General features: G+C 45.5%; 1 protein-coding gene across 8 annotated transcripts in view; it reads left to right on the forward strand.

Moving 5' to 3' along the window:
- The first annotated feature begins 746 nt into the window (after nucleotides 1-746).
- The window catches only part of Clec16a (C-type lectin domain containing 16A), a 218684-nt gene continuing 193724 nt past the window's right edge, over nucleotides 747-25706 (forward strand). For 2 of the 8 annotated variants that reach the window (XM_075942026.1, XM_075942027.1), the window contains exons 1-3: nucleotides 747-1019; nucleotides 17146-17274; nucleotides 21245-21378. In XM_075942026.1, coding sequence (XP_075798141.1) covers nucleotides 940-1019; nucleotides 17146-17274; nucleotides 21245-21378 — 343 coding nt within the window. In that variant the 5' untranslated portion in view covers nucleotides 747-939. The remainder of the gene's footprint in view (nucleotides 1020-17145; nucleotides 17275-21244; nucleotides 21379-25706) is intronic. The other 6 variants (XM_075942025.1, XM_075942031.1, XM_075942028.1 and 3 more) reach the window with 4 other exon arrangements.

Raw genomic sequence — 25706 nt, forward strand, 5'->3', positions numbered from 1 at the left:
AATCCTGCCCCTGCCACATGTCAAGTGCCTGACTTCTCCCTGATTCAGTTTCCTGGATAATAAAATGAGGTTGATAACAGCATCAACCTCACAGAGTTGTAAGACTTAAATAGTAAATCACTTAGGATAGTGACATATAATATGCATCACCCAATGTCTTTATTTTTTATTTAATTCTTACTATTGTAATATTGAAGATTAAGCCCATATTACACAAGCCACACTCCCAACCCTTTACAAAATTAAAAGAGAATTAGGGCCCTCAAAATGACTTAGATGTGAAAAGATACATGTTGTCAAGTTTGAAGACCTGAGTTCAATTCCCAGAACCCAAATAGTGGAACCTACTATTCAAAAGTTGTACTCTGATTTTTCACGCGTGCGCGCGCGCACGCGCACACACACAATAAAATGTAACTTTTTTTCTTTTTATTCAAGAGAACTAAAATTTGCCAAATCTCAAACTTGTTGACCTCTTGACTCAACCTCTCTAGTAACTGGGGTTTCAGTCCACACTCTTTTTTTTTTTCTAATCACGAAGCTAACAAAGTGATCCCCAAAAGCTCCGCCCACAAGTTTTCCGTTCCCGCCCACCCTGAGAGTGTCTCGCCTCCTTCCCTCTTGCCCCGCCTCTTCTCGACGGCCGCGAGAGTCATGCCGGCCCTTGTAGTCCGTTCGCAGAGTCCCGTCGCCGGGGGCCTCACTAGAGAACTTTATTTCCCAGAGTTCCACGCGACGGCAGCCGTAAAGCGCGGCGGTCGAACGGCCGGTTCCGGCTGAATGTCAGTGCGGGGCTGTGGGCGGGGGAGGAAGGTGCTTGCTGGTCTCTCCGCCGCCCCCGCCGCTGCCGGCTGGGCTTGAGATGTTGCCCCGGACGCCTGGCCGCTGGGCGGATCGGACATGAAAACCTGAGGCGGGCGGCGGGGCTGGGCTGCGGACATGTTCGGCCGCTCGCGGAGCTGGGTGGGCGGGGGCCACGGCAAGTCCTCCCGCAACATCCACTCCTTGGACCACCTGAAGTGAGTGTGCGGGGCGCGCGGCGGGGAGGCCGCGGGGCCGGGCGCGGACGCGCAGTCGCGGGCTTGGCTCGCTGGGCGCCGATGTGCGAGGTGGACAGGGTCGCCGCGGGAGGGTACTGTGCTGGTTATCCGCGAGGCTTTGGAGTCAGGGCACCTGGCTTTGAACCCTGACCCTGTCGCTCCTGGCCCAGTGACCTTGGACAAGCCGCGTGACTTTTCAGGCTCTAGACCCCCAATCTAAAAAGTAAGGCATCGACGAGTTTTCGGTTTGTGGACTGGAGTTGTCTTGATGGGGGGCAGACGGTGGCCACTGAGCGTCTCGGGGTGACACTTCTTGGACTATCAGTTTAGGGGCCAGAGGCCCCGGAATCGGTCAGATGTGGGTTCAAATTTAGCAGTATGCATTTAAGCTTCAGTTTCCTTAGCTGTAAAACGATTAGAGTGACAGTACTACTTTATGTGGTTATTTTTAGGATTGGTTGGATAGGAGAATGAACATAAACGCGCAGAACATGTATAAGTGCTCTAAAAAGAAGTAGTGATTAAAGACCCAAGTGTTTTCAGAAGAAAATCTAGAGGAATAGTCAGCAGTAACACTTTGGGAGAGGACAGGTGGCTGACAGAGTCCCTGGGGACGCAGAAAGAGGCTAGCTTTGGAATTAGACCTGTGTTCAAAACCTGACTCAGCCACTGACCTTGATCATATTTTGTCTCTTTCCTTTTCCAAGTTACCATAACCAGCTGGGAACTATGAACTGTACAAGGCTTAGGTTGATGTGGTGAATGCAGAGTGATCACCCAGGATTGATACACAGCAAGTGGCTAATAGTGGTAGCCAAGCCTTCCCAGCCCACCCCAGTTCCTTTCTGTCTCGTGGTTTCATTCATCATACCCCTGCTGTCTTCTATGGTTCGCTGGTTTCCTTTTTAGCTTTTGTTAAACTGATACTTCCAAGGCATAAGAGGCTGCTTGGTTTCTTTGCAGTTGAATTCCAAGATGTAGCACGTGCCTGGTGCACGGTAAGAACTCAGTGAATACTTAAGGAGTGGGGAAAAAGAAGAAGAAAAGAATAAATTGGGCAAGAGTTGCAGAACATTCAGGCGGAACGTCAAGGAGGCAGGGGATGCAAATTGAGAGAGACCTGTGAGGAGGGAGAGGCTTCAGGGAGAGAACTGGAGGTGGGGTGCTAAAGGTGGGGGGAAGCAGCTTATTTTCGGGGGGGGGAAGCCCAGGATTTCTAATGCTAAGTAAAGCGAGGGGATGGGAGGATGGTCAGGTTACAATAGAAAGGAAGACAGGGGTCCCTAGAAAGGATTGGTGAGTTAAAAATTATATGGGGGCTTCTCATTTGATCTCTGGGGTATAGAATGCTTCTACAATGAAGCAAGCAAGCATTTAGTAAATGTTTATGGATCCCCAAGTGTGGAGAATAGGATGGTTTGGGGTGGAGAGAGAAGCCAAGGATAGGAAGGAGGTCGAGGGCAGAATGGGGGGATTGGTTGGGATGCAGAAATATTAACCGGGATGGCAGATGGCCCAAAAATGAAGTGTAGTGTGGATGAGTGGCTGAAGACTGAAGGATGTGAGGAATGTGTGGGGGGATATGGTTGTGAAGGGGAGAGTGTATCCTGAGGGGCTGGGCCTGCTACCAACCCAAGCACCTGCTGACTCTCCCTCAGCTCGGGCTGTAGCACAGTCTTGGTGGAATGAGAAGTTAAGATTTTAAGAAATTCGAGAATAGAATTCTTTAGTTGTTGGTTTTTATATTTCTTTCTGCAGAGGGCACAGAGATGTAAGTGGGCATGAGACAAGGTTTTTCTCTGGCTATCGTCAAACTCTTGCTCCTAAGTGCTGCGAGTTCTAAACTCCCATTTATTTTTCCTTTGTTCCTTTGTCTTGCTTCCTGTTTTCTTTTAGTTATCACAAGTCTCTGAGTTCTAGGACCTTTTATTGTCTCTAGACTTAGAGAGCTTAGACTGCCTGTCCCAAGGTGAAACAACTGTCAGAGTCAGATCTTGTTACACTGTCTTTCTGGGTAAAACTTCTCAGTTTGAAGAAACTTTTGACTGGGTTACATGTCATGGTCAATGAGATCTTTGCTGGCCAACCAGTGCACACCTGGGAATGTAAGGGTCCTCAGATTCCTTCCCAAATTCCTGGCAACTTCTCAGGTTCCTTGTTGAGGTCACTGGAAAAAGAACTTGCCTGCCTTGGTTTATACTGACCTGTTTGATCGCTATCACAGCCTCAGGAACCAGGGTATTGATTGGCATGGGGCTTAAAGGTTCCAGGGTGACTTGGAAAAGGGACACAGACAGCCAGTGCCTACCCCAGCGCTTGTGCTGCCCTACATCTGGCTGTGATAGTAAGCACCTTCTGGTACAGAGCAGCTAGTTCCCTCCGAGGTTTGCTGGCTCCCCCTGGAGACCATAGTGGAGTCAGGAGTCCACAATGTGTCAAATGCAGGAACTACTGCAGGCCTAGGGTCTGTAGAATCCCTTCCTAGGATTTTTCTGCAGGAGGAAACACTAGCTCAGAGTCCCCCAAATGGGAAAGAGCCATCATATGTCACAGCCACTTTGTGGGCACCATAGTCAGGTTTGCGGCAGATCCAGCTGGGGTTGGAGGCTACAGGAAGCAAGGCTGTGAGTAGGAAGAGGCTTTCTGACACGTTGGATGACAAACACTTAAAGTGTGTCCTGCACTTGGGGGAGGGGGGTTCCGAGGACATAGGACTTTCAGTGCTATAAAGCCAGGACAGCTTTCAGTAAACTAGCAGATCACCATCCTAGTTATCAGTGACAGTCCCAGATCCTTTAAAAGCCAAACAAAAAACTCCATGGTCTTTAAATAGCCCTCATTGATCTAGAATTCGTGCTCCTTCCTGCCTTAGTCTCTAGATGGGGATTCCAGGCATGTGCCACCGTGCCTGGCTTCCAGAGCATTCTTGTCCTGATCTAGCACAGTCTTGGTGGAATGAGAGGTTAACATTTTAAGAAAATTGAGAATAGATTTTTTTAAGTTGTTCGTTTTTATATTTCTTTCTGCAGAGGGCACAGAGATGTAAGGGGGAATGAGACAAGGTCTTATTCTGGCTGTCCTCAAACTCTTGCTCCTAAGTGCTGGGATTACAGACATACATCACCATGACATACATGCCCATGCCCATACAGATATACATGCCCTATCCCTGCTTTAAAAATGCTCTTTAAGCCAGGCAGTGGTGGCACATGTTTTTAATCCTAGCACTCAGAAGGCGAATCTCTGTGAGTTCAAGGCCAGCCTTGTCTACAGACTGAGTTGCAGGATGGCCAGGGCTTTTGTACAGAGAAACCCTGTCTTGAAGCACACCCCCTCCCAAAAGAAGAAAAAGAAAAAAAATACTCTTTCCGTAACAGCACACCGCATCTTACAAACTGAAAAGAAACTTTCCTTTGTCATGGGGTTTTACTTTTGCTAAACAGTGGAAAACTGTACCTAAGTTATTTACCTACCAAGTTTGGTCAGTCATTTAGTTGGGGCAGATGGAATAGTCAGGTGGTTGTTCATGACATATCATTGGCAGTTTAGTGCCCAGACTGTGACATTAACCGACAAATGCTTATCTCTAAGCAGAACCTCTACTGATGGAGTCTTTTGATTGTTACCAACATGTTATCTTGAAAGGGGGACTGTAGCTAGGCAGTGGTGGCAGTTAATCCCAGCACTTGGGAGGCAGAGGCAGGTGGATCTCTGTGAGTTAGAGGCCAGCCTGGTCTACAAGAGCTAGTTCCAGGACAGGCTCCAAAACTACAGAGAAACCCTGTCTCAAAAAAAAAGTCTTAATTCTAGTTCACCATGTGGTATCAAGATTCTTGGTCCAAGTACGGATCTTGCTAAATGGCCGTAAGTGCTAGTGGAGTCAGTTGGCGCCTGGCACTGGGCGGTGTGTTCTAGTGATGGCAGAGAGCAGTTTCTTAGACAAAGCTGTCAGGGATCTGCCTCCTTTCTGCTGCTCTCGCGCTCAGCAGGTTCTGGGCACCTGTTGTGTCTCTCAGCCACCCAAATGGGAACAGAGAGTTCCTTCTCCTTTTTAAAATGTTTTGTCAGTTTCATACATGTATCGTGATTCGATTCACTCCCTTTAAGATCTCCTTTTCTCGGTGTTGCCAGAAGTCTAGAATGTCCCTTTCCACCTGGGATCATGCCTCTTTGAGCTAAAGCCAAGGGTGCTTGTTCTCATTGTTCAAGCCCTACTCACTTGCCTTGCCTGCTCACTCCCTCCCTGAGTCCTTGGGTGGGACCAGCTCCACTTTTGCTAGAGCACAGAGAATGAGAGCAAGGATGATGCCCTGGAGAAGCAGCATCTCTTACCCAAAGACTGGGAGCTGTGCAGCTAGCCAGAAGCCCCTTACCTGTTCCCGGGATGCTCAGCTTTGCCTAAGACAGCATGGAGAGCCTGGGGATCTCAGTTACCAGGTCAGCCAGGTATCCTGTATGAAGGCCAAATCCTTGTAGGCCAGCGAAGTCCCTGGACCGTCCTTGGTGAGCGGACCCCTCCAAATGCAGACTGGCAGGACCTAAGAAATGAGTAATTATCTCCAGGTAGTAGGGCAGCATGGATGGGTAGGAGGGGAGGGAACGTCTCAGGCTCAGGAAACTGCCTTGAGAGAGCCTCTTGAAAGGTTTGGTGAGAAGCTTGTGCTGACAGAGATCTAGTTCAGTGAGGTCTAGGACCCTAGGCACCAAGGCCAGATCCCACTGAGCCTTAAGAGCCATGCTAGAGAATCGGGACTATGTTGCAAACAGTAGGGGCCCTTTATCATCAAGGAGGGTGAAGAGTTAGAGAGGATAGAGGAGGGCCACTCTGGAGGGGGCAGCACTCAAGGCAGCAGCCATCACCTGGTGGGTTACTGTGGCACTGCTGGAATCCAGGTTCTTACATGGTGGTCCTGCTCTCACTCAGCAGCACACATCTGTGTGCCTTCTGTCCGAACCTTTACTCTTCACTTCAGCTCTCCTCTTCTTCCTGCCCATCCAAATACCTTCCTCTAGCCTTAAGTTACTGCTGCTTTGATACAATTGCCACAGTGGCTTTAGCCAGTCATGTGCTGTCTCATGCTGTCATGTACTGTCTTTCCTTTCTGCGAGTAGATTAGCTACTAGGTCTTGTAGCATCTCCAAGTTCCATCCTGATCTTGAGTTAGGTCTCCAGAGAGCTGGTCAGGATTCCACGGACTTGCCATTTTGCCCCAAGAAATTGTCTTAGGAGAGAAGACTCAGTAGTTAAGAGCACTGGCTGTTCTTCTAGAGAATCAGGGTTCATTTTCTAGCACCCATATGGCAGCTTTATAACTGTCTATAACTTCAGCTCCAGGGGTTCTGGCACCCTTATATAGATAAACATGCAGGCAAAACACCAACACACATGAAAAGAAATGGATCATTTAAAAAAAAACTTAAAAAGAGAAATCGTCTTAGTTTGTGCCCATCTGCTTGTCTTTCATGAAGGCAGGGGACTGTGGATTGTCCAGCGCAGAGCCAGACACATAGTAAGTGGTCAACAAATATAGTCACAGGGCAAACTAAAGAGGTGCTCCTGGCCAGCCTTTTTAAATAAAGCCTGTACAGGAGCTGTGGCTTTTTCTAGGGCAGATGACCCTGCCTACACCCCCACCTTGTATCCTAGGCCTTGTCCCACACTCTGGCCTAGTTTGATGTCCCTGGGGGTGATTTGCCAGAATCACACTGTCAGCACCTTCCCCTAATCCTCCAGTCTGATCCACCTTGTATAGGTTGCCTCTTGGTTCTCCTGGCTGGAATGCTGGACACCGACCAGATGAGTTCAAGGCCCAGACTGAGATTTTGTGATGACTGTCTTGAGGATCTCAGGTGCTGAGTAGGCCAAGCAGACATAGTGTCCCCCACTTCTCTCCCATACCTAAGATGTTATGATCTGGAGGTGAGTGTGATTTGGGGATGAATTTCTAGTTCTCCTGTCATGCTGTGTACCCCTTTTCCCAGTCTACCGTGTGGACAAGTTTCTCGATTTTCCAATAGGAGCATCCCAGAGGCATGTAGAGTACAAGACATCAGACTCACAGACAGCCCCAGAAACTGCCTGCAGAAGAGAGCTTGGGCCTCAGGTTTCCTTTTTTCTAAAATGGACATAACATTGATCTCCACTGATGCCGGCTCTTGTGAACTGTTGGGGTTTGACTTGTGAGATAAGACTCTTGGGAAAGCAAGATCTGGGGAGGAAGCAGGTTTGTTTGCACACACAGTTTTTGGTGATGAACCTCTGGTGTGCTGGTTGCATGCTGGCAGAAGGCTATACAGGTTTTCAGTCTAACCATTGCAAGCTTGCCAGTGTGCTGGGGTCTGATATTGAGATTTCACATCTGCTGGGCTTCTCTTGGGGCTTGATTACCTTCCTTATCTAAGCCCTTCCTTACTGTCAGATACTATTTTCATATTTCTTTTTCTTGAATATCTCTATTCTTTGGCAATTGCATGCATATGTACAATGCATTTTGAGTATATTCACTCCTGAATTCTTCCTTCCATGCCCTCGTTTGTCCCCCAACACATACTCTCCTACCTTTGTGTTCTTTTCTTTGTAACCAACTGAATCTAGTTAGTCTGCTGGAATGTTGACCTATCTTGTGGGTTGATCTTGTGCAGGTGACCATAGCTGTAAAGAGAACATTAGTGCAAAGGCCTGTTATGGCCAGAAGAGCATTTCATAGCACCCCCACCCTCTAGGGTGTTCCCTTAGCATTGGAGGGAGCCCTGGGATTTTTGTTTTGTTCTTTTTTCATGTATTTGGTTTTCTCCCTACTGGACCCTCATAAATCCATGTAAATGCAATGCTTAAAAAATATTGTTTCTATTTACTTCATTACTTGGGTTTTTCTTTTTCTTGTTACTTTTTGAGTTTTTGATTGTTTTGTTGGGTTTTTTTGACAGGGTCTGTGTATTCCAGGCTGACCTCATACTTACTATGTAGCTGAGGATGGCCCTGAAGTTTTGATGTTCCTATATCCCTTAAGTGCTGGGATTGCAGGTGTGTGCCATTGTGGCTTTTTATGTAGTGCTAAGATTGAATCCAAGACTTTGTGCATGGTAGGCAGCCACCCTACCAAATGAGCTACAGACCCAGTCACTGTTTGCATTTTTCTATAATAAACTGGGATCCAATTGCCTGATTTTGATCGTGGCTCCACCCATGTGGTATGGGGGGCCCTGGACCTACATCCTCCCTCAGCTCCCCAGAGGACCAACTTCAGAGCTTGAAATAGTAAGCATACTTGTCTTTAGAATGATAGGATTCAAATATACACACAGTTCAAGGGGGAAAACACCACTGTAGCAGCTGTTATCTTTGTAAGAGATTGATCTTTATTTTCTCTAGTTAAAGCCCAATTTTGTCTTCTGAAACTGATCTAGGTAAGGACTCAACTTGGCACATGAAGTCTTTGTGGCATCCATGCTCATCTAGGGGAGGGAATCTTGATGCTCCTGGAAGAGGCAAGAGACGTTGCTGTGGGCATTCTTTTCATTAGATATTTGTAAATAGTTGTCAATAGCAAGCATGCTATTATTTTAGATCAAGTGGATAAGAATATCACAAAAATGGACTTAACATGAACTACAACTATATAAGCAGAAAAAAAAGTTGCAAGAAGTCACTTCTGGACAGCGGGGCAACTGACAGTTTCTACTTCCCTTTTCCTGCTGTCGGAGTTTTCAGTCTCTCTCTGTGCACATTACTTTACAAAATAGGAAGTTACTAAACTTGGTGACTTTAAGGTACTTTAATGACATTCTCTCCCAAAGCTTAGGAATGAGATGCGACATTGAAGTACTAGGTCTTAATCCAGCAGACTTCCAGAACTACTTACAGCTAAACATATTTTGAGGGTCTCTTCCTAAAACATTACCCAAAACCATGTGCTAAGCACTGCAGAGACAAAAAGATGGGCATGGTACAAGTGTACCTATCATAGGGCTTTAGCACTTGAAATCTAGTATCTGTGTATCAGCAGCAGACTTGTGGCATGTGGACATGCTAAACAATACCATATCCATTTTATGCCAAGGAGCTTCTAGAGCTCAGTGGCAGTGTGTGACTTATGTGCATGGCATCCTGGCTTTGACTGGGGACAGTAGGGGAGAAAAGGAGGAGGGGGAGAGGGAGGGAGAAGCATCTAAGTGTGTGTAAATCCAATGAAAGACATAGAGGTGACATCAAATTTTTTAAGGATGTCAGCTCTATATATTTAGCTATAGATATAGGGCAGTGTCAGGGGGAGTCCTAGCAGCACTCTTGTGTAAATTGGGACAGTTTTAAAATATTCGTGAAAATGTAGAAGGTTGAGAATAGCCAAAATAATGACAGATTGGATGGCAAGACATTGAAAGGCATACAGTGCCACATAGCAAGACTTACCATGAAGCTGCAGTGTTAGACAGCATAGGACTGGCATGGGGCAGACAAACTTTTGTTGTAAGGAGGGCTACTTGTTTGTTCCCTGCTGCCTGGCTAGCTTAGACCCGAAATAACCACACAGAAATTTTATTAATTAAAGCACTGCTTGGCCCATTAGCTCTGGATTCTTATTGGTTAACTCTTATATTAATTTAACCCATTTCTATTAATCTATATATTGTCATGTGGCTGTGGCTTATCTGGTAAAATTCCCAGAGTCTGTTTCCTGCGGCTCCATGGCATCTCTCTGCTCCGCCCCCTTTCTCCCAGCATACAGCTTAGCTTTTCCTGCCTAGTTATGTTCTTCCCTGCCATAGGCTCGAAGCAGTTCTTTATTCATTAACCAATAAAAACAACACACAGACAGAAGGACCTCCCACACCACAAACTGATCAATAGAATTGGAGCAGCCACAGAGATTTACATATATGGTCTCCCGACTCATGAACAAGATGACACTGGAGTGTAGTAAACAAGTAAAGACTTCCTAGTAAGCCAACTAGGTTCTGTAGTAGTGTGGATTGATAACCTGGCACTGTTCACCAGAACCACCTCCAGATGTACTCTAAGTCAAATGCAAAGGATGATTTTGTAACAAGAAAACACCCCAGCCAGACAGTTGTGGCGCACGCCTTTAATCCCAGCACTTGGGTGGCAGAGGCAGGCAGACCTCTGTGAGTTCAAGGACAGCCTGTTCTACAGAGTGAGTTCCAGGACAACTAAGCAGTTATACAGAGAAACCCTGTCTTGAAGAACCAAAACGGAAGGAAGAAAGAAAGGAAATGAGGGAGGGAGGGAGGAGGGAGGGGGGAGGGAGGAAAAAGGAAGGAAGATAGGAAGGAAGATAGGAAGGAAGGAAGGAAGGACAGAAAGAAAAGGAAGGAAGGGCAGAAAGGAAAGGAAGGAAGGAAGGAAGGACAGAAAGAAAAGGAAGGAAGGAAGGAAGGAAGGAAGGAAGGAAGGAAGGAAGGAAGGAAGGAAGGAAGGAAGGAGAACAGAACCCTGCATAAACTTAGCCTAAGAAAGGATCTCCTAAGATCTGCATGATAAGTGCTGTCTAGAGGTCAGCAGGATGGCTTAGTGGGTTAAGGTGCTTGCTGCCTAGCATTGTGACCTGTGTTTGAACCTTGGGACCCACATGGTGGAAAGAGAGAACCAGCTCCCTAAAGTTGTCCTCTGAGTTCCACACACATGTTACAGCATGCACACAAACACATATTAGTTAAATAAATAAATATATAAACAAATAAAATGATGTTTCAAAGTGCTGTCTAAAGGAAAGATCAGTAAAGTTTATTTCATTAAAATGCAGAGGACTCTGGTGAGGTGGCTCAGTGGATACAAAGCCCTTACTGTGCAAGCCTGACAACCTGAATTTGATCCCTAAGCCCAGGGTGGAATGAGCACTCATGAGATAAGCATGGTCATGTCAAGGACCCCAATACCTCAAACCAATGGAAATGGCAAGTCTTTTCTGGGGTCAGGCTTAGGAGAATGGCAAGGTCTTCCTGTTTGGAATTCAGATGTTGACAGTGTGTGCAGAAAGTATTAATTAACTACAGCACTTTCCTCCTAGATAACTGCAGCCTGAGTCTGCTGAGATTCGCTAACCTGCTTCCTCATTCAGCTGTATAATGCCTGGTTGCTGGTGTGTCTCCACCAGAGTGCACTGGCTACCCAGTCCTGGCTTTTCTGTGCATACGTATGTTTTTTTTTTTCCATTTCTGGTCTCCCTAGTTAAGTCAATCTCAGATCTGTGATCACAGTATCACAGTTGGGAAAAATAGCTGGAATCTTAATACATATTTATTATAAATACATATAATATGTATGTATTTACATATGCATACGTATAATACATATACATATTTATATGTATTATATGTATGCATATAATTATATATACATGTTTATATGTATTATATGTATGCATATAATTATATATACATGTTTATATGTGTTTATAATTATGGTAAAGAATTTATATAAATGATTTATATATAGGGTAAGTAAAGAGTTCTGTTAATGAACAAGAGTCTTCAAGGATAATAAAGTAGACAAAGGTCTTGTAATTGACCCTGCCCCAAAGGTAAAATGCAAATTTCCATAACCATGTGAGAGAAGGCACCATCTCACCTGGGTCTTCCTGAGGAATCCCACAGAACTGCACCATCACAAAAGGCCGCAAACAAGTAATGGAGAGGCTGTGGAACATGTGAACCCTGAGCAGCCTCCAGCCATGGGACTGACTAGAGGACTAGGGTACCTGAACCCGTGTGCTGCTTGGCCTGCTCAGTGGTAACAATAGGCACATCCTGTGGTTGGACCATCTGAGTGCCATGTGCAGCCTTCACTTGGTACCAGGTCCATGGGAGCTCTTAGAATCCTCTCAAAGGACTACTTGACTGATTCATCCTTCATATATGAAAAGCCTTTTAATAGGATTTTTTCTTTTCTTTTTGAGATTATAATTTCATTACATTTCTCCCTTCCCTTCCTTCCTCCAAACCTTTTCATATACCCCTCCCCTCTCATCTTCAAATTCATGGCCTCTTTTTACTAATTGCTATTGCATACATATGTGTGTGTAGATGTATATACATATGTATTGTGTATGTAAATATGTATATTTAAATATACTATGTTCAGTCTGTATAATACTACTTATATATATGCTTTCAGGGCTGTTCGGCAGTAGACAACCAATTGGTGTTCTCTTCCCTGGGGAAGATCACCTCTCCTGCTTCCAGCTTTCTTCATTTGCAGGCTTGAGGTCTCATGGCCTTTTTTCTATTCAGGTCATGGGTGTCATCCTTGTTCAGCGCATGTTTGGGCAGTCATCCTGGTGAAACTTAATGGGTGTAGCTTCTGATACAACTAAGTGTCTTAGTCAGGATTTTTGTTGCTGTGAAGAGACACCATGACCACAGCATGTAGTCGGAGGCTGCTCGTTTGTTCCCTGGCTGTCCACACCCGAGATAACCACACAGAAACCATATTAATTAAAACACTGCTTGACCTATTAGCTTATACGTATTTCTAGCTAGCTCCTATATATTAAATTAACCCGTCTCTACTAACCTGTGCATCACCACAAGGTCGTGGCCTATTGGCAAGGTTCCAGCAAGCTGCCGTAGGTATCTTTCTCTCTGGGCGGCTACATGGCCTCTCTCTGATGCCACCTGCTCTCTCCTCCTCTATCTGATTGGAATTCCCGCCTTGCCCTGTTCTGTGCTGCATTAGGCCTTAAGTAGCTTTTTTATTAACCATTGGTATTCACAGCATACAGAGCAGAATCCCACATCACCTCCCCTTTTCTGTATTTTATAATTGCATATCTGTAATTATTTTCTGACCAGGAGCACTTTTTTTCCTTTTAAATGCTAAGTGGGCATGACTAGGACTAACTCTGCAGTCCTGCCTGTTGGCTCCACCCATTCCAACATGGTAGAGGCATGTCCACTGTCTCTGAGAGTCATGCACACTACCCCAGCTTCAGGGTTGCAGCAGGTCTGTGTCACCATTAAGCCACTAGTAGCATGCTGCTCATAAACCCCATTTAAGTGCCCAGCCTCCTGAAAGAGTCAGAGTTCATGGTGCCAGCATGAACCAGGAAGCCACCATTTCTTATGTTGAGTTAGTAATCCTTCTGTTAAAGGAGCCACGGTGCTCCTGCTTGCTGCCAGCACACAGAGCCTATCTGAAAACAATGCAGCTACCAAGAAACTGTACTTGACTCTGTTCTTTGGTGCCTAGAATTCCCTTCCAGGCTCTCTCAGGTTTTATGTGACTGTAGTTGGTACCTGTTGGTGCACAGACCACACAGAACCACACAGAAACTATATTGATTAAAACACTGTTTGGCCTGTTAGCTTATGCATATTTCTAGCAAACTCTTATATCTTAAATCAGTTCATCTCTATTAATCTGTGCATCACCACAAGGTCGTGGCCTACCAATGAGGCGTCCTTCTCCTTAGGCGGCTACATAACTTCTCCTGACTCTGCCTACTCTCTCCTCTGTCTGCTTGGAATTCCTGGCTTGCCCTATTTTGTGCTACAATATGCCCAAAGTAGCTTCTATATTAACCAATGGTATTCACAGCATAAAGAGGGGAATCCCACATCAACAGCAACTCTTATAAGAGAAACATTTAATTGGGTGGCTTATTTACAGTTTCAGAGGTTCCATTCATTATCATCATTATCAACATGGCAGTGTGCAGGCAGATGTGGTGCTGGAGTGGAGAGTGCTATACATCTTGCAACAGGAAGCCAACTGAGACACTGGGTGATATCCTGAGCATAGAAAACCTCAAAGCTTTCCCCCGTAGTGACACACTTCCTCCAACAAGGCTAAACCCACTGCAACAAAGCCACACTTCCTAATGCCATTCCTATGAGATTATGGGGGCCAGTTACATTCAAACTACCATAGTAGGAGACACAGTCTCACAGCAAACTCCCTGATCCTCTTGGCTCTTAAAATCTTCCCACCCCCTCTTCTGTAATGTTCAATGAGCCTTAGGTTTTTAGGTATAGAAATGTTTTGTTAATGTATCTATTGTGACTGGACTTTGCAGCTCTGCATTTTGATGTGATTTTGTGTAATGGTCTTTTCTGTTGCAAAGAGACATTTCCTTGATGATGGGTCAAGACTCCACTTCTCTGTGGGTATAAGGACAAATGCTTATATATTGTTCAAGATTACGCTGGTTTAATAAATTAATGTCTGTAGATTCTCCAATAACCATGACTTAGTTATGGCTAAGTAATCACTGATTAGTTAGCTAGGTTTCCAGTACCGGGCATGGTTTCCATCTTGTTGAGTGAGTCTTAGGACCTAATACCTGCTACGGATCACTGGGTTATTAGTAATGGAGATATCACTAGGTATGCAGGTATCTGTGATACCCCGCATACTTTACTGCTTCTCCAGAGTGACCCACAAGTCCTACTTCCTGCCCTAAGTTCCTTGGATCTTTTCCACCTTATTTTTTTCCTTGTAGTTCTCTTTCCCTGAGTATTTGGGACCAGCCTGATATCACCTTCCAAAAAGTCTCTGGTATTGTACAAACTAAGAAGGATGTTTGTAACATCCCACGTCATGATGACCACAGTATAACAGTAGCAGCTAAGGCTTCTTATGTGTTGTGCACCATGTATGCCAGGCACCCTGCTTATCTGTTCATATTCTTTGTGGTTATTACTGTGTTTAGACAGAGCTGCAGAGGTGAGGTAAAATACCTGTTCCAGACCACAGCTAGGAGGTACCAGGGTTAGGGGTCAAACCCAAGATTGTTGGATTCCAAATCCTGTTGAGCTCTTTATCACAACTCTGTGCTATAACTTGAACCCTTACTTTACCTAGACTTGTATACTATACACCAGTTTATATTAGTGGAGACTGCCTCTTTCAGCATTTATATAGGTAGTACTTGCTGTGTACCAGCTATTCTGGAATGTATTCGAGTCATCAAGATCATTAAGATGATTTGCCTGACCTGGAGTCTAGTCAGAGAGATAGACCATTGAGAACACACTGCTCTGTAAAATAACAATACTGAGATGAGAAGATCACAAGATCTAGTTTACCTGGCCTACAGAGCCGGTTCAAGGCCAGCTGGGTCAAGTAGCAAGTACTTCACAGAAGGTAGAGGTGCCAGTGAATAGGGAACAGCCAGGTCCATGGGGTTAGAGATTGAGAGTGAAAAAGCCTTCTCCAAAGAAAGCTTTATTGAGAGATGGTAGCTTGAGCCTTGAATATGAACAATAGTTGCTGATTGACAAGGGCAGTCTATTCAGGCAACCCACTCAAATGAGGTCAGACCCTGTCCACTGTGGTTGGAGACCCTCAGAGTACTCGCCCATGTTGCTACTTTCCAGCAAGCCAGGAGTGTAATGTGTGAAGCTAGTGCATGTATGTTATCCTCCTAGATATATATGTTATATCTCCAGAGTGGGAAGAAGCTTCTCCTCCCTAACCTCACTGCCAGCATTATCTTGTCTCTGGGAGAGTTACTGTTATCCTGTGGACTGTGTAGAGAGTGTCACCAATGGCCACATTGGGAGTGGTGTAGCAGCCGTCAAATTATTCAGGCATAGGGATGCTCAGTTGTAGAGCACGGGCTTAAAATGTGAGGCCCTGGGTTTCATCCTCAGTCACACATGCACACGCCATTTTAATCTGTTCACCCAATAGCCTGATTCAGGGTGTGAATAGGGAGTGGCTTAAACAGTGAGACAGCTGCAGGACATCTTTGAACCACAATTTGGAAAAGTGTTCCTTAAGCCTTGTGGAGGGTGTGCACTAGAATCACAGTGGACACACAGTCTTGTAGTTCAGTCCTACTGTTTGTCCCAGGCAGTTGAGAAGCTGGGTTACTTTAGTGTAGAGGAAAATGGGCTTTGTGTCCTCATGTGCAGCACTGTGGGTAGACCTGGGTTCCAAGGTTGGATGATTTATCTTCTTGGAGGACTTTGCTACTTGTTGCATGTTAAAAATTGTACTGCAGGCTGGATGTGACTGTGATCCCAGTTGTGTGGGAAGCTGACATGAGAAGATCAAGTTCTAGGTTTCCTGGGCTACTGAGCCAGTTCAAGGTTAGTTGGGTCAAATTACTGAGACCCTGTCTCAAAATGAAATACAATAATGAAAAACAGGGTGGTAGAGGTTGTGGCTTGGCAGAGCCTTATCTAGCCAGTATGTCTGACACTGTAGGTTCATTTCCCAGCACAGTGAGAACACAGAACAGGAAACACTTGAGGCTGTTCTTAAAATATAACAGACAGCCACAGTGTTACTACAGGAAACTAGCCCAGCTGCTGAGAACAACTAGATCTTATTATTCCACCTCCAGGGTTCTGCCTTTGTTCCCTGCTTTTTTGGACTGTAGGAGGGACAACCCCTCTACACTCATCCTCTCCTTTTCTCACAGCCTCACTCAGAAATTGAGTGTGGCCCTGAAAGGCGTCTTGAGCCACTCCTATTGAGCCAACTTTTCCTTCCTCAGCCAGCCTAAGGCTCTGACAGGTGGAGTTACCTGGACTTTGGCCTCTCCCACCCTTCTCCCTCTAGATTTAGCAGATGAGATTGTTCCCCTTGGACAGGAGTTACTCATTCTGTCCCACTCTGAGTCCTAGTTTCATGGGTGTACTGTGCTAGAGAGGAACGATAGACATTCCAGAAGTAGTGTTTGGTGTCCTAGGCTCTGCCTGTAGGTGCCACTGTCCTTGAGCTGTGTGTGACTCTGCCTCTTGCTGTGAGTCCGGTGTCAGGTGCAGGGCACTGACTATGATCACTGTACATCCGTCACTGTGCACTGTGAGGCCTGCCTTCAATTCTAAAGCGGAATCCTCAAGTGCACCCCAGGAGCCTCTGATTTTGCCAACTCTGTGGTTCTCGTGCACCCTGAAGTTTTCGGGGGCTGGTTTCAGGGCTTGGCAGTGCGCTTGCCTCAGTTTGGGCAGATGTGTCCCTGGCATTTAATATTTCAGAGCTCCTGCCATTTTTCTTGGGTGGGGACTTCTATCTCCATCCTGAATTGTGCTAACAGAAACTTAAACACTGCGGCTATGCTATGAGTGTTGCCAGTGGCCCTTGGGCCTGGCTTTCAACTCACTTTGTGTAAGCTTTGGTTTCTTCCCTTTCTTCTAGGTACCTGTACCATGTTTTAACCAAAAACACCACCGTCACAGAACAGAACCGGAACCTGCTGGTGGAAACCATCCGTTCTATCACTGAGATCCTGATTTGGGGTGATCAAAATGACAGCTCTGTATTTGAGTAAGGCTTTTGTTTTCAGATTCTTCCCCTTCCTTTGAGTGTTTTTCCAAGTGTACACCATGAGTCAGGAATCGATGCTAATTCCATCTTGCCTAAATATGTATAGCAAATGTCCTTGAGAGACTAGAAAGGTACAAGCCCAAATTGGAAGAACTGTGGAAATGAGTTTCTCTAGAAAAACTGAAGATGTGTGGATAGCATTCCGAGTTGTACTCTATTACCTACTCCGTGGTACGAGGAATGTCCCAGATAGTTTTACTTATTGCTTTGCATGTGTATACAGGTGTTTAAACATGTTGGAACGTGTGTGGGCATACATATTCGTGTGCATATGTGGGGAGATCAGGGGTTGATGTCAGATGTCATCTTCCATCACTTGCCACTTAATTTACTAAAATAAAGTCCCTTGCTGAACCCAAAGCTTGTTAATCCAATCTAGACCAATGGTTCTCAAACTGTGGATTGTACCCTTTGGGGGAATCAAATGACCCTTTCACAGAGGTCACCTAAGGCTATCAGAAAACACAGATATTTACATTATGATTTATAACAGTAGCAAAATTGTAGTTATGAAGTAGCAACGGAAATAATTTTATGGTTGGGCGATCACAACACTATGAGGAACTGTATTAAAGGGTTACAGCATTAGGAAGGTTGAGAACCATTGATCTAGACTAACTAGGCAGTTTCCCTCGGGATCCTTTGTCTCTGCTTCCTTAGGGCTTGAATTACAGGCAGGTTGCCATACCCACCTAGGTTTCACATGAGTTCTAGGGATCTGAGCCATCTCCCCAGCCACTGGTATGTTGACTGGGAGTGGGCAACAATCCTGAGTTTTGAGAGCACAGTCTAGCATACCCCCTCTTGGCCCACACGGAAGCCCTGTTGGTGTTCCCATTTGTAGACAGTGAGGGAGCTTGTCTTACCTAGAGTCCACAAAGAAGTTTCTTTCCATCCTTGTACTTGTTAGACCAGCAGGCATAAGTCAGGCTGTTTGCCTCCCTGAACTTCTGTTTCCTTATCTATAAAAAGGAGAGAAAATGCTCCCTGTCTAGTACCTGGAAGCATGCAGGCCTCATGGATGATACACATGATAGACAGAAGTGTTCCCATTGGACAGCCTTTTAGGCTGGAAACCAGGCTTCCTCTGTATATCTTGAAGTCTTGATGTACAAGGGTTTGAGATTGGTTTATGACAGCCAAGAACACAGATTTTATATACGTGTGCTGGGGTGGGGGTGTTCACTTGCCAGGGGACAACCTCAGGGTGGGTTCTTGGCTTCCACCTTGTTTGAGACATGATTTGTTGTTCACTGCTATGTATGCCAGGCTAGCAGACCCTTGAGCGTCCACAGAATTCTGTCTACTTCCCCTCTCACTGTAGAATCTCACTTTCCCATCTGACTTCTATGTGGCTTCTAGGGATCCAGGCTCAGGTCCTCACCCACTGAGCTGTCTTCCCTGCCCAGGCTTCTTATAAATTATCTTGACTTGTTTGTAGGACAGCTCTGTGCAAAATACAAATATCTTATTGTGAGCCCGAGACACACCATGATCCCCGAAGGAAAGCATGAGCACCTAGAGTGAAGTGTGGTTTAGAAATGGGAGGGGCTTCTTTTACAGGCCCATTAAGAATTTCTTTATTTATTTGTTGTTGAAACGAGAAAACCCCTCAGGTTAAAGATTAGAGACTGTCCTGACACCTTCTTTTTAGAATGGAATCTGTGTATCAGCTTAGAAAAACATGTGAGTCAATCCCAGAGAACCTAGACAACAATGAGGACCCTGAGAGAGACGTACGTAGATCTAATCTACACGGGAAGTAGAAAAAGACAAGATCTCCTGAGTAAATTGGGAGCATGGGGACCTTGGGAGAGGGTTGAACGGGAGAGGAGAAGCGGGGAGAGCTCAATAAAAATCAATAAATTTTTTTAAAAAAAAAGATTAAGAAAAAGAAAAGTGTGTGAGCACCAGGTGTGCTGCTGTGATGCACACTTGTAACCCTAGCTCTCAGGAAGCTTAGAGACCTCGGTTCAAAAGAAAAAGTGCTAAGTGCTTCAAGTTTGGTTTTACTTTAGGTAAGAACCCAGTTGCTCCAGCTTTGGGTACTAGGGCCTCTGCCCAGTTGGCTCCTTTGTCACTTGCTTTTTTAACGTTTCCTTATTTCCTGAAACTGTAAGATACTCTACTCATTTGATAGTTTTGACGCCCTAGACTCAAACATTTTCCCAAGTATTCTCCCATTCTAAGAATTTTTCAAAAATCCAGCCTTGCAGCTGGAAAGATGCTTGGCATACAAACATGAATTCGAATCCCCAGAATTTATATAAAAGTATGTGCGGTAGCACATGTTTGTATCCCAGGGCTTGTACGGTGAGATGGGAGACAGGCCAGGTAGCCTGATGAATGCAGCAGCAATGGTACTGTGTCTCAAACACAGCGGAAGGTGAGAACCAATATCCAAAGCCTTCTGCTGACTTCCACATGCTTGCTATGTATATACATGCCCCAATACAGAATACACATCATACACACAAAGATAAAAAACAACTAGCCTTGAGAGTTTCACACCAGATCTATTAAGTCACCCCTGCAGCAAAATCTAGGCTTAGATGTTTGGCAGCTTCCCCCTGGCCACCCTTGGTATTGAGTGTGCTGATGATTCTAGCAAGTCACTGCTTTGTATAACCTGAAGCAGAGGCAGGCAAAGTAGTCAGATGCTAGAGACACTCTGGGAGTCATTTGGAGCAATGTGTATTAGGCAGATGGGGTCCTGGAGTCAGAGTGGGAGAAAGAATTTAGTTTGTTTGTTTTTTTAAGATCATATTTTATCATTCACTATCCTTTTATGAATTCAAGCAGAATTGTGTGGCAGTGATTGATAGGCCACTGGTCCTATCCCTATGGAGTGACAGTTGAGGGGAAGAGGCATCTATCTAGAACTGGACCACCCAGTAGACTCATGTGACTACAGGGACCCCCCCTCTCCCTCCCTTCCTCCCTCCCTCCCTCTGACCCTCTCATCTCTATCTCTATTTCTATCTCTCTCTCCTTTCTGAGGCAGGGTCTCCTATATTCCAGGCTAGCTTTGGGCTCACAGTATAGCCAAGATGATTTTGAACTTCTGATTCTCCTGTCTCCACTGCCCAAATGCTGGGATTATAGGTTCATACCTCGACACCTGCCTTAGGAGATGCTGGGCAAGCACTCTTCCAACTGAGCCGTATTCTGAGCCTTTGATTGCTGAGATTTCTTCTGACTATTTCAAACTGATCTTGCTCAAATACACTGAACAAATAAATATAAATAACATCTTTCTTGAAGGAAGGGCATTGAAGACCCCATTTTTAACATGTACCACCACACCCCCAGGCCATTGCCCCTGGCCTTATAAGCACAAGAAAGGCAGAAGCAGGTTTGGGGGCTCTGTAGAGTCCCTCCACGTTAATACTTTCACCTTTCTTCAGGTTCTTTGAGGAGCGGTCGGGAAGCTGCAAACAGACAACAGAAGTGAAAAGCTTTGCCGTCACTCAGCATCTTTTGGCCCTGCAGGGAAACTCAGTTCTTGTGTTTTCATGCCCTTGAATATGGGAATGCAAAGGAAATAGGTTTTGTCGGGGAAACTACGGATACAGGTGGTATGTGTGCTGGAGAACGATGCTTGTAGAGCACCTGGCACAGGCTGCTGTGTGAGCTCTTAGCAGGTAGAGCATCTCCATTCTGTCAGAATCTACTTTACCATTTCTTGGAACCAGCACCGGCCTCACATGCTGAGACAGGAAGAGAGTCAGAAGGCCATGTGTTGTCCTCAATTGCAGATGGCATCATGGGCACTGAGATGTGCAGTCTGGTCTTACCACTGGTAGCTACACACACACACACACACACACACACACACACACACACGGCAAACCTATACATGTGAGCTAGGATGTATCCACCCATTGACCCTTTCTTGTTCTCTCCCCAGTTTCTTCCTGGAGAAGAATATGTTTGTTTTCTTCTTGAACATTCTGCGGCAGAAATCAGGCCGTTATGTGTGTGTCCAGCTACTACAGACCTTGAACATCCTCTTTGAGAACATCAGCCATGAGACGTCGCTCTGTAAGAATACTGCTTGCTATTTTCTGTGTACTGCCAGATTTCATATGTCTGCTTCCCAAGTATTTTAGTCTGCCCAGGCTACCCCAGTGGACTTCGTGGGTTGGACAGTAGAAGTGTGTTTGCTCACTGTTCAGGAGGATGGATGTCAAATTTGATGCTGAAGTCAGGGCTGGTTTCTACTGAGGGCTTTCTTCTTAGCTTGTAGATAGATACTATCTCAGTCTGTTTTCTATTACTATAACAAACTCTTGTTATAGTCATTAAACTATAACATTAAAAATTAAAAATCATTAAAAATCTTTTTTTTTTCTTATGTGCATGGGTGTTTTGCCTGCACATATGTCTGTGTCCCATTTGAGTGTCTGATGCCTGCAGAGGTCAGAAAAGGAGCTCTGCAGCTAGAGTTGAACTCTGCAGCTAGAGTTAAAGATGGTTATGAGCCACCATGTGGGAATCAAACCCAGGTCCTCTTAAAGAATAGCCAGTACACTTAACCACTGAGTCATCTCTCCAGACCTGAGAAATTAGGTCATTTAAAGGAATGAGGTTTTTTTTTTCTTTTTTGACTAAGATTTTGAAGCCAAGAATTTGAAAACTAGGCATCTCTACCTTGTGAGGGCCTTCTGCCACTTCAGCCCATGGCAGAGAGGCTGTGAAAGAGACCAAATATTTGCTTAGTACGCGCATGGTATCCTGAGTTTTTTAATTTGTGAGCTTTACTTGTAAGTAATCCCCACATTGCAAAGCTTCAAGTGTTTCTTCTAAAAATTTTTATCACAGCCAGGTGGTGGTGGTGCACACCTTTAATCCGAGCACTTGGGAGGCAGAGGCAGGTGGATCCCTATGAGTTTGAGTCTAACCTGGTCTAAAAGAGCTAGTTCCAGGATGGCTAAGGCTGTTACACAGAGAAGCCCTGTCTCCAAAAAAGTTTTATCACATTTATTTATATGCCTAAGTGCACTTGAGTGTATGTGCACATGCACATGCACAGAGTACATGTAGAAGTCAGTTCTCTCCTTCTACCTTGTGGTTCAGGATTGAACTTAGGTCATCAGGCTTGGCAGCAGCCATCTTACAAGCCCTCAGTAACTTGCTCTTAAGGTAACCAACTAGTCCAGAACCAGGAGAGGGAAAACTCGTGTTGAGAAAGACATTGATCCACTCATGACAAACTTCACCCCACCATCTGAATATCACTCGCTAAGTCTTACCTCCTAACACTGCCTCGATTCAGGAACAGAGGGTGTGGCACATGAACCTTTGGAGACACATTAGAGCTTAACTCCATCTAACTGTACCTGGCCCTACCTGTGAGAGAGTGAGGTCAAGAGAGAGACCTTTGGTCTCTCTGACTCCTATGGGAACACCAATTTTGTCAGGGTTGAAGCCCACCTTGCAACCTCGTTTAGCCTTAGTTCCTCCTGAGAGCCCTGTCATCACCTTCAGTGATGTGATGAGAGTGATAGCTGCAGGCTGTGAATGTGTTGGGGCAGTTCAGTGTGGTAGTTCTGTGGAGGACTAAGAGAGGTGGGGGCTGCAGTCCCTCTGTAGGGTTCTATTTTGAAGGCTGAGTAGTCCACAGACGGGGCTCTGGTCCATGTACTCCAGCCAGCACCCCTCTGCTTCAGTTTTCCTGCCCAGAGAATAGGAGTTTGACTCAGACCTGCCCTCAGTAAGCCCAGATTATTCATCAGTAACAACCACCCCTGGGAGGCAGGGTTTGCTGGGGCTCTCTCTCCAAGAAGGTTGGAGTCATAGGTGCAAAGTAACTGTTCTAGCAAGTCCAGAATAGAGGAGAATGAACTTAGTGGTCCTCAGTGGGGTACTGCTATTTCCTGGGTACGCTGCTGGCATCTGGAGTTAGTATTGGTTGCCGTAGTCCGTCCAAATACAGAGGAGCTGCTAAGTATCCCGTGGTGTCCAGGACAGACCTGCAGAGAGCATTACCTAGCCCAGACTTTTATCAGTGCTGGGACTGAGCCAGCCTAACCTCATTCCGTGCTAGCTTACTTACTCCAAATGCAGCAGAGCCCAGGTCCTGCCCTCAAGATCAAGAGAAAAGGAGCAAAGGCAGGTACTGAATTCCTGCAACAAGTTTGGAAAAGGGTTTGAGTCTGGAGGGCTGCTGTGTGGTGACCCCAGCAGTGACCGCTAGGTGGTGCTGCCACCACAGAAATCTCCTCCTTCCCCTGACCACAGTCTGACAGATGCAGCTAATTCATGTCTCCCTGCATGGTTTCCCTTGTTACAAGCTTCTGTTTCACTGGATGGCTGGATGCAAAACAAGTGTGGTTTCTAAGCTCTGAGGGGAAGGTACAGCTCTGAGGAGCAGTCCTAGGGCTCAGCCGAGAGTGAACACCAAGGGATATTGCTGAGGCTGGTGGAACAATTCCAGTCTTGAGTTTTAATATAGGTTTCCTTGAGTTTTATTCTGTGACTATTTTGAAACCCATCTAAGGCTAGGAATTAAAAACAGGTACTTCAGAAGTTGTAGCTCCTTAGTGTAGTAGCTCGAAGGTCTGATGTGCACACGTTGAAGTGGCCCATGCTGCCCAGCTGGCATAGCCATCACTTCCTAAGCCCTACAGTCTTAGATGTGGGTGTCTAGTGCAGGGTTGGTCACTGTCATCACCAGTCACTATTCTGTACGTGGAGAATTTAGCTAAGGCCTTGTGACCACTAGCCAACACTCCCGCTTCCTCCACCACAGCCCCCGTGACCCTTTTTGCTCTCTGCATCTGTGCTGTTTTAGATCTATACAGAAGTGATATGACACGTGCGTTGTGGATACCCTGCTGTGAAAAGACCTGGCAGACACATCTCTGATTTTCTGGACAGTTTTTATTAAAACATTTTTCAAGGCAGTTTTTCTCTATGTAGTTCAGACTGGCCTCAAACTCTTGGTTCTCCTGCCTCAGCTAGGATAACAGTTATACACCACTATGTCCAGATGATTTTATTTTTTATTTTAGAAAAAATGGAGTTATTGTAAAGCAACAAAACTTCATTACAAAAGTCTGGTCAGATGTCTGTAACCTCCTACCCTACAACTCATCTGTTCCATGCTCCCCCCACCTCCATCCCATCCATCTTCTGTTGTTCCTGCCTGGGGCCCTCCCTGGTCCGGATCCCAGCTGCAGTGTTGCCAAATGAATCTGTCTGTGGGCATCTGGGTGCTTTCCAGGTTTTTGCTATTACACCATTACAGGGAGCCATTACACAGAGTCTGCTGTTGCCTATGTGTTTGGTGACCTAAGTGACAGAGGCCCAAAAGACTGAGATTACTTACTGACTCCTAGGTTTATTATAATAGAATACCACAGAATGTCAGCCACAGGTGATGGGGTAGAAAAATCCCAGCCACATAACAGGCCCCTTCACTGATCCCTGGTGTTTCCTTAACCCCCATAAAGGGGTTAGGAAGACTTTTTGGCGAGCAGGTGAACGTTGTGGCTGTCCCAGGTGTAGAATGTAGCCAGAAACTCTTTTCACATACCTGAAACTGCTAGTTTTTGTGCCATTTGTGGCCCAGGGGCCACTGGCCTATAAATACAGGGCTCACTAAGATGTCCTACATCTTTTCTCATGTTGGCCCGTTGTCCTTTCCCAGTTGTCCTAAGCCACATAATGACAAGTATTTGAGTTACCAAAAGCACCTAGGTTTTATGTTACATGGTAAATCATAGATGCATAAGTTTTGTACAGTTTAAAGCAACAAAGGGGGGGAAGTAGTGTGGCTGCCACACACACAGTATGACAGCACTCAGATGTGGTGAGGAGTGAGATGCCAGGCACAGGCAGCACTCATCCTGTCTGATTCCCCTCTGTAAGGTTCACAAGCAGGTACACCAGTCTATAGAGATGGGTCGTTAGAGTGGCTCCTGCCTTGAGGGAAGATGCTGACAGGGCAGGGGTATGAATGAGCTTTCTGAAGAACTGTAAATATACTGGGTCTTACCTGAGAGGGCCCTACAAAGCACACATCTATAAAATATCCCTCAAGCCAGACACCTGAGGTTCAGATGCTTCTGTGTTGAATGCATATATGTAAGAACTTGAAGTTATATACAGCTCCATTTCCACAGACAGCAAGCTTACCCATAGCACTTATGACCACTACTCATTTTACAATGTGTTCAGATTTTTAGGACCCCACCCCACCCTACTGGCCTCTCTTGGAGCTGGCCCTGAGAGCTGCCTTACGAACTGTCACTGTAAGGGACATGAAGTCAGTCTGGCTGCCCTATCTCATACCTCATTGCTCACTAGGGTTGGTTTGGTTGACCTTGCTGACTAGGTGAGTGGTGATAGCATTGCTGGCTTCATCA

This window comes from Microtus pennsylvanicus, chromosome 11, assembly GCF_037038515.1.
Source record: "Microtus pennsylvanicus isolate mMicPen1 chromosome 11, mMicPen1.hap1, whole genome shotgun sequence".
Lineage (NCBI taxonomy): Eukaryota > Metazoa > Chordata > Mammalia > Rodentia > Cricetidae > Microtus > Microtus pennsylvanicus.